The 13,861-nt window shown below is 35.3% G+C and overlaps 1 protein-coding gene across 1 annotated transcript in view; it reads right to left on the reverse strand.

The window, feature by feature from the left end:
* Positions 1 to 7,184: 7,184 nt before the first annotated feature.
* The window catches only part of LOC139970468 (cytochrome c oxidase assembly factor 6 homolog), a 32,481-nt gene continuing 25,804 nt past the window's right edge, over positions 7,185 to 13,861 (reverse strand). The window contains exon 3 of the mRNA XM_071976210.1: positions 7,185 to 8,985. Coding sequence (XP_071832311.1) covers positions 8,893 to 8,985 — 93 coding nt within the window. The 3' untranslated portion in view covers positions 7,185 to 8,892. The remainder of the gene's footprint in view (positions 8,986 to 13,861) is intronic.

A 13,861-nucleotide genomic window follows, 5' to 3' on the forward strand; every position in this document is an offset into this window, starting at 1 on the left:
TAGAAAATCCTGGATACGCGCCTGGTATATGTACACGTATGAATACATAGCAACAAACTGTACATGTGAGTTGTAAGTTACCGTAACTCTCATCTCATCTCATCTCATCTCTGTTACGGGACCTAAACCTGGTGCCCTTGGCAGAGAGGCGCAGACAAAGTAGAATCATCTTATTTGCTAAGGGCATCTATGGTCAGGCTCAGATCCCTATTGACTGCCTAAGAAAGCCTCTGCGTAGGAGTCGGAACATGCATGATATGCATTTCTGCCACTGTATGCCAGTACCAATTGCTATAAGTATAGTTTTTTTCCAAATACAATTAGGGATTGGAATAGTCTGCCTTCAGACCTCATTAGTAGTTCCAGTGGTTCTGTGAATCCTGTCACTTATATCAGTACTCGGGTCAGATTTAACTAATTACTCTCTTGACGTGTGTGTGGTGAGATATTGTCCCTTTTTGCGGATGTGTCACCGTATCGAAGACGAAGACGACGAAGTAACACAACGCACAATACGGTTTAGGGAGTTCCGCAAATTCCAACAACACATGCACAAAATGGACTGGATTTTGTTTTTAAATGCTTCGTTAATAAATTCTTACCACGTTGTATGTTCCTTGCAATCGTTTCCAACGGGTTTCTTCTTCGATATTTTGTGGAGCTTCAATTTCGGCTCGTTTAACAGGCTCGAACTGATACGGTTCTAACACCTCAGGTCCACCCACAACGTTCGGTTCAATATTGTCATGATCATCGTCTTCACTCTCTGCTTCGAATATGAGAAAGGGCACTCTAATTATAGCCAAATTTCACTGCCTGGTGAAGAACCACTATCACTTTGAACTTCGGTTGCCGCAATTGCTTCTGGATCCGCCATTTCACAGGGAAGTTTGATTTGATCGCACTCGTGATCGGTGTTTTGTTTAGTAACTACTAGTGGTATGTGTACTTGTCTAACGAGTAAGTGAATGGTATGTTCGGAGGATCGTAAACAGCGACAACAAACGTGTTCATAACATGACGTCACATGACGTCATGCGAATCGGAAAATTTTCGAGTAAACAAAGTTTCAAACGCCGAAGAGGGTAAATTCATTCTCAATTTTCGACTTGATAAATCAAGTTTTAAACTGGCAGATTGGTTGATACATGTTCTAGAGAAAATTCTTTGATGGATCCCAACAATATAGGACTTTGAAATTTTCGTGTCATGGCCATTTTAAGTCATTTGCAATCTCTCAGTTTGTCTATCTTTTTCAGAATCTTTCGAACCCGCCTGAATATTTCATTAAGTTGATTGAGTCGATTATTTATAAGTTTATTTGGTCAGGAAAACCTGATAAAATTAGGCGTACTACTTTAATAAATCCTATTTCCAGTGGTGGGTTAAAAGCAGTTCTTTTTAACAGCTTCATTGATGGTTTAAAATGTACTTGGGTGAGGCGATATCATGACAAAAGTGTTGCATTATGGAAATTATACTTCAACTTTATCTAAGGAATTTTGGCAAACATCGTTTATTTGTTTGTAATTATTCGTATGAAGACATTAAGACTACTAATAAGTTTTTAAATGATGTTATCCATGGCTGGTCCCGTTTTGCATTTCAGAACCCAACTTCAATAATTTCAAGGATCAAACCATTTGGAATAATCATTATATTAAAGTTGATCATAAAGTTTTATTTTTATAAATCCTAGCAGGACAAGGGGATTACATATTTAAAAGATTTATTAGATCACAACTATTGTTTCTTATCACACTCTTCGTTGACAAAAAGGAAAACTTTAATTGTCCTCTTACAACGTATTATAGTATTATCCACGCAATTCCCAGTCATTTGGAAAGAGTTATTTACACAGGGTGATAACAATGGGGTGTCTTTACTAGATTCTATTCATAACATGCCATTCCTTTCACGTTATATATATAATCAGCTTATCCAGAGATTCGTTACACCACCGAAGTCATCTCTAAATGGAATTGCACTTTAATATAGGTGAGCTTCAGTGGAGAGATATTCATCATTCCTTTCCAGTCACTTATAGAGATACTAAGATTCAATACTTTCAGTTTCGCTTTATACATCGTATTTTAGGTACTAATTATTTACTTTTTTTAATGAATAAGGAGGATAATCCACGGTGTACGTTCTGTGGTGAAAGAGTTGAAACGTTAGTTCATTTATTTTGGGAGTGTAATATTACCTCCAACTTTATTTTATATGTTGAGCAGAAAATATTAAATAGACAATTTGTTTTCTCTAAGCAAGATATATGTTTTGGTTATCGTCTTCAGTAAAACACCCTATGAATTTCCTTATCTTTCATATGAAGTATTATATTTATCAGGAAAAAATAAACAGTGGTATTCAAAATACAAATGCATTCTTCAATAAGTTTAAATTCTTACTACAGGTGGAGAAATATCTTCATAAGTGCGAAACTCGCTCTCACATTTCTTACAATAACTTTTACGCAACATTTTCTAGTTGTTCTTCTCTTTTTGATGTTAAGGTTTTCGAAGTCACTATTTATTTGTCCTGATTCAGTTATACCTTGATTATCTGCTGCGTGGGAATGTTTATTATATATTTCAAAATTGGTATTACTCTAAATATACTTGATTAATCGATCACTTTAGTTTTCACAATTATGGTCGCTATTTAAGAAATAGCTATTGTTTATTTACGAAAATGGAAAAACAAAATTGTACATTGAATTCAAAGTTTGACTAAAAGATGGCAAAAAAAAACTCGCAAATATGTCACGCTCACTTCATACAGTTTGGCGCAAATATATCTTGTCATCAAGAAAATCACGTGAGAACAAGAGAGTAAAAAAAAACGGTAGCAAAAGCGAGGACTGATGCAGAAGCACGAAATAGGGCAACGCAGCAAACGAACCCCCCCCCCCCTCCCCAAGTAAAAAAAAACGAATAAGAAAAAAAGAGCGAATCCCTTTCATCCCCACCATGTTTTTCTTAGGGATTTCACTCCCATCATGTTTTTTCGGTTAGCTAGGACCCTCAGCTATCACAAACTGCTTGTTTGCCATTAAATTAATGGTTGGTGTGGCCACCAGCGCTGTTGCCAACATATTCATGAAAACTTGGAATTTGAGAATATGTCATATCTTTGTAATTAAATAACCTAAAGGCACAACGTTAGTGTCTCAGTATATATATTTGAAGCTGTCCTGGTAAAACCAACCATAATCAGGTAAGTCATCCTTAATAAGGGCTGTTGGCCATCGCAATAGCCATCATGGAATTTGGACTTTGAGAAAAACATCATATAATACTTTTTACATTGATTTGTCCCTGCCCGGTTGATTTCAGACAAGATCTGGATCATTTAAGGTCATTGCCATGTCTTAATATGGCTGTTGCCATGGTAAAACCATGATGATAAATTCAAATTATAGAACAAAATGTAAAATTACTAATGAATAACTGTATATTTGAGCAAAGACATGACTTTTTCTTCTCCAATTCGAATTACAAATCTGCCAGCATAGTGTTGCCATGACAATGGTCTTCATTGGGAATGAGCTTGATCTGCAATGATAATGATCTTGATCTAATCTACAAGGCAACCCTAAATCTATATACCTGGACACTTAGATTCTGTTTCTATGTTCTTTAGTTACATGAATACGACATTTTGTTGCCATTTCAAACTCAGTCAGCCTAGTGTTGCCATGGCAACGGTCTTGATTGTGCTCGATCGTGACATAAAATGGACCTGACCTTGAGTTCAATCAATCAGAAAGTATGTAATATATATGTCAAAGACAAATTGATTGTGTTTTCATGTTGTTCAGTTACAATTATATGAATTATTTTAAATTACCCCCACCCCCCATTGTTTTGAAGCGTTGTCATCGCAACGGTCCTGATTGGGTGTAATAAAAACCTTAATTGACTCAGATCTTGATTGAAAGCAACCAGGCATCATACAATTGATTGATGTTACTAAACACTTAGATGTTTTTATGTTGTATACTCCCAGAGGAGATTTTTTTCCAATTTGTATAGTGCTGCCATGGCACCAGCCCTGGTGGCCACACCCACCACTAATTTAATAGCAAACAAGTATACTGTGATAGCTGAGGTTCCCAGCTAACCGAAAAACACGATGGGTGAAAATAGGGGGGGGGGGTTCATTTTCTATTTTTTTTGTTGTAACTGTAACATTTCTCAACTTATTTTGACGTTTAACCAATTTTTAGTTGTTAAAGTTGAAAAGGTCGAAAATTTCAATTTGAAAAGTTGAATATCGCATTGCTTTTAAGTCGTTAGTGCTTGCTATTCTTGCACCTCCTTATTTGAAATTAGGCTGCTGACAGTATTTTAGTCGTCCAAATCTTTCAATAGTTGACATATTCTTCTACATCCTTAACAAGTACGAAGGTTCTGAAAGATTCTAATTACAGGATAATTTTAAGGCGAAAACTTAAATTTAATTATGAGGGTAGACTTTTACCATGACATAAAAGTCTTATGTTATTCTATTGGGTTGCTACACCATAGACATAATTAGTTAAGCCCACTTTAACTTACCTAATAGGACACTTGTTTAACGGTTTTCGACATATCAAAATTGACTATAACCTTTAAACAGGGGGTCCCACACCCAACTCCTCGAAGCGGAAGACGAAAAATGCCATAGGCAACATAAATAACAACAAGTACGGTAATTTAATCATAATATCACATTCATTTCCGAAGAAACATTGCATGTGCCATCTATACCCGCTGATAATTTTGTCTCCCGTGCTTTTCCACCCAATTGATAATTTCTGATATTAGGGTTTATTTATTTTTTCTGCATTCCATTTCCTTGGTATATTCAATGATAGCTAGTGATATTTTGTTAAAACGTGATATTTGTCACTAATTTGGTACTGTATAGTTCAGTGTCTTCAACACTTGTGAGGTCTTTTTCCAAGCTATTTACTTACTTCAGATTGTAATTGAGTTATCCTTGGTCAAGCTATAAACAAAATTACACAACCCTGTTGACACTGTTGAATTGGACGATGGTTCAGTTTATATTTATACTCACCAAGTGGACAGCACATGAACGGAGCAATTTGTAACCTATCAAATTGAAAGCTAAGTGATAGAGTTAAAATTATTTCAAGAGGTTTTGTAGGGCAAAATAAATCAAACCTTCGTTAAAAAACCCGCAAGGTAGTAGAAAAGAGGGAGAAAAAGGGAGGTCATACATGCATATTAATGCATATGTTGATCTAGCTGTGAAAACCCATTAGCAGAAGTTGATTGTTTTAACGCATTAATCACTGCAAACATGGGTCTTTACCGTTTTTGTCGGAGGGCGCTGTCATACCGGGATGTGTCTAGGTTCTAGGGCCAAACAGCCGTAAATACGGCTCTGGTTCCTAATGCGTATGATCAATTACGGAGAGCCAAACGTTCCATAAATGTCGAAAAAGAAAGTGAAGTGTCCAAGCTAATATATATATATCTGTCCAATTCGATATCAACATGTTACAATTCCATATGAACATGTTGAATCAAAATACAATATGTCATTGCGTCTATCAACATGTCAAATTCAGCATCAGCATGTCGAAAACTTGTAACAGCATGACACGTACTACATTGGTCATGTCAACCGCTTGCTAGATACAATATTGACGTCGTGCTATAATTTTGGAACATCGGCGCGCGCCAACGTTTCGTTAATGCCCAAACTGTATATATATGTCGAGATTTATATGAGAATGTCCAAACTTGTGTCAGCATGTTGAGAGAAGGAAATAAAATATTCAAGCCAAAGGGATCACGTTGATGCCTTAGTGCAATTTATAGGCCCTTGGTCTATTTTCACATGATTAATTCCTGTGTGGGCAATTGGGCCTTTGAGGTTGCTGCATTGGCCCCGTTACAGTTAAAAAATGAATTCGTTGGTATTTTCGTATACCGCAATGTCCAATAGAGCCAACACCTCTAAAAATGTTATCCTGCTTTTTGTTAACATAATCAAATCATGTGTGGGCCATGGGCCCTTTATGGCTGTTGTTTGGGGCGGTACAGATAAAAGTCGTCGATGGTATTTTTTGGTTTATCCAATGTATAAAGGGTCCAATGCAACTACGGGAATTATCCTTGTGTCTTTCCACATGATTAAATCACGTGTGGGGCATGGGCCCTTGAGGTTGTCTGGGCCATGGTAGAGGATAAATTTGTAGTCAAAGGTTTTCTTTTTTTTATACCCGATAACCATAGGGTCCAGCGCCAATAAAAAGAAATCATCCTGCTCTCTTTTCACATGATTAAATCATGTGTGGGCCACGGGCCCTTGTTGGCTGCTGTCTGGGTCCTGGTACATCATAAAGTTGTTGTAATTGGTATTTTTGGATACCCCAATGTCCAAAGGGTCCAATGCCACTTTAAGAATCATCCTGCTCTCATTTCACATAAATGAATCATATGTTTGCAACATTGTTGTTGCAAATACCACGTCCCTTGCTATGTAGTTACATCACCATACCAAGTATAAACTAAATAAGAGGTACAGTAGAAGAGATACCGAGCTTTTTAAATTTTTTAGGTAAGCCAAGAGGGCTCCTTGGTATGCATGATCATTGGTATGCATGATAGCCCCACCAAAAACTATAGGGATAATCTGACTCTATCCAATGTATATCCCAAGTATGACATCTATCACATATATTTCCTTCTTGAGATTCTGTGTTTACAATCTAGGGCATCGCATAGACACACCCACAGGTTCTGATGGATGCAAAGTATTGGAACCAAAATCACACAATCACGATGATGTACGTTCCCCAAAATGTTATTGTTTAGGTCGAGATAAAGATATGCCTCTAATGACAATTTTCATCTCGAACAAAATAAAAGCTTTTGTTTGAATTTTTCATTCTCTGAAAAAATATATATAATCATCGCAATTGTGTGATTATTAAATACACAATAGTACTGTAAAGAGATTGTTTAGATTTTTGCTTCGGTCTTGCGGCATTAAAAATAATGTGGTAATGTTACCCTGTACATCTGACTACAGATAGTACAGTACTTCTGTGATATTACTGGTAGACGGTTAGGTGGGGATCATGGATATTTCATTGGTGGGTGATTTAAGGCTGAGCTAAGAAGCCTGCAAAATAACACAGATTGGGAACTCCCCCAAAAAAGTGATTTTTCTGTTGATTTATTTTCTCCTCTCAAACAAATGTAGAGTAATCATCTTGTGTAAACTAAACGGCTGAATACGTTGCTAAATTATACATGGCTAAATTACTAAATAAAATCATAATGAGCCCCTTCTAATTCAATTACAAATCCATGTCTGACCAACGTCACTGTGGTTTGTAAAACTTGCCATAAACAGCTAAGGGAGACTACTATGATTGGATATGTTATATCCAAACTGTTGATTGGTGTAATTGCAGCACACCTCCAAATGTGTTACTTTTAATTAGCATATAGCAACAGCCAATCAAAAGATCAAAAGCATAGAAATTCCAAATAAGCTACACCTACATGTATGCTCTTTCACATTTAAAACCAGCATCCCAAAATCACATTCTGGAAGGGTAAAATTTAGGTCATGTTAAAGACACAATTTGTTGACTTCTTAATAATCAAGTGTGAGAAACTGAATTTGAAGTCTAGATGAGGAGGGAGGGGGGGGGGGGGGTGTTGTTTTGGCACTTTTGCCAGAAAAGTCACAAATTTTCTGTACTCCAAACTCAATTTGTCAAGAATGCTCACACAACATGAAAAATTAAATCATCTACTTTTACCCTTGCAATCCTTTGAATTTTGGATTTTAATGTGTCAATATTTAAGATTGAAAATATTATGTCATGAAACTTCAAAATTTGAGACAAATTGTCAAGATAAAATGATGCAATTTTATGGTAGATGGTCTTGATTCCTTGCCGAAGGCAAAGGAATCTTTCAACAGTGATGGTATGTGTGTGATGCCTTGGCTTGTAAACAGGATAACTCACAAACTATATGGTTGGTGAACTTCAATTTTGGTACGTGACTGCACCTTTAATATAGAGTAGAAGAACCCTATTGTTTCCTGTGGAGTTCTCTGACTTTTACAGAAAACAAGCTGGTGCTTGTGCTCCATCTGATGGATCTATAACCAAAGTATGAACTATGAAGTTCATTGAAGCTTTACAAGATACTTTGACCTCTGAAAAATACAATAAAGCTTGAATCAATGAGTCCTGCATTCCCATACCAAACACGAAATTCAACCTTCATTTAGACTTTGAGTTATGGTGTTACAGTAAGAAGCCAAGCCACATTCCTTTTGCTTTCAGCACGAGCATCAAGTGGCTGTTATTTTGTTAGACAAGATTTAAACATCTGGAGATATAGGCATGTGACTAGAGGAAAATATTCTCTTATCCAAATACAACTCTGGGTACAAATAATAATTATATCATAATAGGTCATTCAGACCCACATATTACATTCAAATATCAAATTTTTCAAGCATGTCTTGAAATCAAAGGAGTAGATGCTGATACTCCAGGGAACACATGTACATGCATTAATAATCCCAGTATGCCTAGTACATGAGTATTTCTGCTTTCAATACACTCCAACATAACATACATACATGGACTGAACTTTGTTTATGGCAGAAGGAAACTGTACATCATACAAACACATGGAAAATGTGTAAAGAAATCCAAATTGAAAGTTTCATGCAAAAAACATAATTTATATACTTAAATATATAATGTGACAGATTTTTGAGACAAAAAATTGTCACTTAAAATGTTCATATGACTAAATTTGAAAAACTACCAATACTTGCAACAAGTATATTTATCCCATTTTCTTCTTTCATGGTCCCCCTCAATTTGTACTATGGAGGTTAATATGTGTCTTTATCTGAGGGAATGTAACCTTCGGCTCCCAACCTTTCAGAGTATTTCTTATAATCCCGCCGTCTGCAGAAATAATTTACCTGTTCAAAAGAATACAAACAAAAACTTCAGGTTAACTAGTATAAAATTAAATATTAAATATGGCAGATATATGCTACAACATGAACAATGGACATGGATCATAAGTGAAATCTGCAATTATCACAAGTCACCTAAATAGTTCAAAACAATGAAGTCAATTATCCACTTACGTACAGTAACTCCTTTCTTGATGTACACCTCAAGTGAATGTGAGGTTCTGCTCATCGTAGAGATTGATACAGTATCATTTATAATTAGTAACAAAATTACAAATGAAAGAGTCAATGAATTACCCAAACCATTTCCTGACTTGGGTATTTCCAAGAAATGATCCTTACTAGTCGAGAGTCTACTATTGAACTTCTGCTTCCTTGCAAATCTACTTCAACTGTGCATGTGTCTCCCAACCATGGTGGGATTGAAAATCAACAATTGTGGTCATATGAGGTTACCCAGGCTGAGCGGGTATGGCGGGCCATCAGTCTCAAATCATGGGAGATCGACTTATACCGATTTAAATCGACATATACCAGTTTCCTTCGACATATACCAGTTTCCTTCGACTTATACCAGTTTCATTCTACATATCATCGATTTAAATCGACATATACCAGTTTACTTCGACATATCATCGATTTAAATCGACATATACCAGTTTCATTCTACATATTATCGATTTATTTTACTTAAATAAATCGATGATATGTCGAAGTAAACTGGTATATGTCGATTTAATTCGATGATATGTAGAATGAAACTGGTATATGTCGATTTAAATCGACATATCATCGATTTATTCTACATATCATCGATTTATTTTACTTATCATCGATTTAAATCGATGATAAGTAAAATAAATTGATGATATGTCGAAGTAAACTGGTATATGTCGATTTAAATCGATGATATGTAGAATGAAACTGGTATATGTCGATTTAAATCGACATATCATCGATTTATTCTACATATCATCGATTTATTTTACTTATCATCGATTTAAATCGATGATAAGTAAAATAAATCGATGATATGTCGAAGTAAACTGGTATATGTCGATTTAAATCGATGATATGTAGAATGAAACTGGTATATGTCAATTTAAATCGACATATCATCGATTTATTCTACATATCATCGATTTATTTTACTTATCATCGATTTAAATCGATGATAAGTAAAATAAATCGATGATATGTCGAAGTAAACTGGTATATGTCGATTTAAATCGATGATAAGTAAAATAAATCGATGATAAGTCGAAGTAAACTGGTATATGTCGATTTAAATCGATGATATGTATGTATGTATGTATGTATGTATGTATGTATGTATGTATGTATGTATGTATGTATGTATGTATGTATGTATGTATGTATGTATGTATGTATGTATGTATGTATACATCACATTTAGTCACCTGACAAGCGGGCGAATAATTGAAAATAAACACGAGCACAGTGGAATGCATGATTTGAGCTTGAATACTGTAGTAATTTAATAGTTCCAAAATTACGAAGCTAGCAAGGGTGTTCATCATGGTTATATGTCAATGGTAATTATGAACAATTACTTGCAAACAGATTTCGGTGTAACAATAAGGCTGAAATAACTGATATGTCAATGACGTGCAATTATCTCAATGCAAACTGGGCTTGTCTACACGAACACGTGGCGCTATAGTATAGGAATACACATGCAACTGAATAGGCCCACAGTACGTACACAGATGCAATTACCTACTCCAGTTATACCATAAACAAAGATGATATTGTTCTGCAGTGAGGCCTACTGTAAGGTTACGTTTTAATGTAGCTAAGTATATACCCATGGGGTTTAACAGTTACAGTATTCAAGCTCAAATCATGCATGCCACTGTGCTCGTGTTTATTTTCAATTATTCGCCCGCCTTGTCAGGTGACTACACGTGATGTATCTCCACATGTCAATCATCACCGAAATCGGGATTTGGAATATGTTAATGAGCTAAATCGATGATATGTCGATTTAAATAGGTATATGTCAATTTGAGACGCTAGAAACTGGTATAAGTCCACAGAAATTGACTTCTACCGATTTAATTCGACATATCATCGATTTAAACTGGTAGATGTCGATTTAAATGGACATATCATCGATTTATTTTACATAAATCAATGATATGTAGAATAAATCGATGATATGTCGATTTAAATTGACATATACCAGTTTCATTCTACATATCATCGATTTAAATCGACATATACCAGTTTACTTCGACATATCATCGATTTATTTTACTTATCATCGATTTAAATCGATGATAAGTAAAATAAATCGATGATATGTAGAATAAATCGATGATATGTCAATTTAAATTGACATATACCAGTTTCATTCTACATATCATCGATTTAAATCGACATATACCAGTTTACTTCGACATATCATCGATTTATTTTACTTATCATCGATTTAAATCGATGATAAGTAAAATAAATCGATGATATGTAGAATAAATCGATGATATGTCGATTTAAATTGACATATACCAGTTTCATTCTACATATCATCGATTTAAATCGACATATACCAGTTTACTTCGACATATCATCGATTTATTTTACTTAAATCGATGATAAGTAAAATAAATCGATGATATGTAGAATGAAACTGGTATATGTCGATTTAAATCGATGATATGTAGAATGAAACTGGTATGTCGATTTAAATCGATGATATGTAGAATGAAACTGGTATAAGTCGAAGGAAACTGGTATATGTCGAAGGAAACTGAAATATGTCGATTTAAATCGGTATAAGTCGATCTCCCATGATTTGAGACTGATGGCCCGCCATAAGCGGGATGTTCACAAGTGTGTGTAGGGAGCCAAGTGAGTATGACAAGGGCAGGGGACTTCATAAATGACTTTGGATTTTTGGTGTATCTTGCTAGGGCCCTTACCAGGTACCACTGCCACTCCCTTATTGAAAAGTTAAGAAAATGTCACCCAGAAAAAATCTTTGTTTTTTGCCAGAAAGGTGGGATTTGGGATAAGCAGCTTGCATGCCCAAATAAAGTGTTTCTTCATGTGACAATGAGTATGCAATCATTTCTTGGAATTTTGTCATGTGGGTGGTAGAGCAGCTTCTTGCATTGATTTTGTTATGTTTTTCTCGGGCATTAGATACTAAACTTTCATAACAACACACAGGCCATTATCTTGACTGCAATCCAAGTTGAAGAAACCTGGTCAAGTTTGTTAATATGCATGCTGGTGGTTTCTGCAGCACGTATGCCAACATTATTTGTGGTTACCAATGATGGGTTTCCCAATTCAAATTCAATAAATTTACAATTAACTGTAACTTGGAGAGGAACATGCTATAGTAGCTAATCACCTATAGAGCTGGATTCCAATTATACTTGTTCACATGTCATGACACATAGCATTAATTAAGTTAAATACTCACACAAACACCAAATTGCCTCTAACTCAATAGATTTCCAAAATGTATTTTGAATAGGATCTAACTATGGTAGTTTTGAGACAATCCCACTTTCGTAGTCTACAGTAGCTGACTTAACAGTACAATACCAGATTTAGTACATCCATAAGGTTACGATTATCATCAAAACCAAAAAGGGAAGCTCAAGGGACAGAATGTTGGGACGGAATTTTTGTCCATGTTCAATGAAATGCGGATAATGCCCTCACCCATTATGGTGTGGGTACCAAATCATTATCTTATTTCCTTCAACTGGATAAGAAGTAAACTGGTACAATACATGTACTTCAGGTTAATTTAACAAATATGTTTTCCTGTAGTAGCAATAGCACAAACTTTTTATATCAAATTTACAAATTAAATGTGATTACAATATGGAATCAAACAAAAGAATTGCATCTTCCAAAGGAAAATTTTACCACCAATTTTCATTTGGATTGCAATACAGTTGAAAGTGAATCACTTTGTGAACCTCTTAAATGTAAAATAGAATGTTGAATGGGATTGAATTAAAATTAAATTTAAGTGACTCAATGATCAAATCAGCTTTCATTCACAAGAATTGTGAAATGCACTTTCAGATAATACCAATAATAAATGCTCACAAGAAACACCAAATGTTAACTGGATATCATGCCGATTTTTCAATGAAAATTTCCAACAACATGAAGTAGGATAAAATGTACAAATTCATTTTACCAAAAATGTTCTCTGGACCCACATGTCGGGAGAACATATCTCTTGAACACCAAAGCAGGTCTTCTTGCTGTCGCAACTTCCAACTATCAAAAGCCTAATTATGAAAGTAGCAACATTTCCACGTGCTTCAAGTAAGCTTGAAGCAATTAAGTGGCTTACAAGGAGAGTACTCATACATGACCAAAAACCTTAACAAATATATAATAGAGGCCACATGTTTGGAGAGAGGAATGAGAACACATTGTAAAACAATTAGACAATCTCTACAAACAAGAGCCCAAGGGCACTGTGGTTCCTTTAGTAGGGGTATATGACAATACACATAATATTATTATAGCAAGATTGGACTCAAGTAGTCCAAGTAATTGTGGTCCTACATGTACCCCATAAAGTAACTAACACTATAGCCAACACATTTGTGATCACAAATTGTGATCGGATTTTGATCGGAAGGCACTTTTGAGATCTGAATATGGCGTCGAAAATGTAAGAAATATAACGTCACCTACAAGGCGGGCCAACAGATATGATAACATTGGTGACCTCAGATCACATGACCGTTAAGTTTGCAAACTGTTCCACCACCTCATTCACAACTTGTTCCAAAATATCAACCTTGTCACACCTTGGCACTGGGAGTTATTGAATTAAATGTCTGAAAATTAACTTTGACCTTGTGTAACTTCACAC

This window comes from Apostichopus japonicus, chromosome 8 (genome assembly GCF_037975245.1).
Source record: "Apostichopus japonicus isolate 1M-3 chromosome 8, ASM3797524v1, whole genome shotgun sequence".
NCBI classification, from domain to species: domain Eukaryota; kingdom Metazoa; phylum Echinodermata; class Holothuroidea; order Aspidochirotida; family Stichopodidae; genus Apostichopus; species Apostichopus japonicus.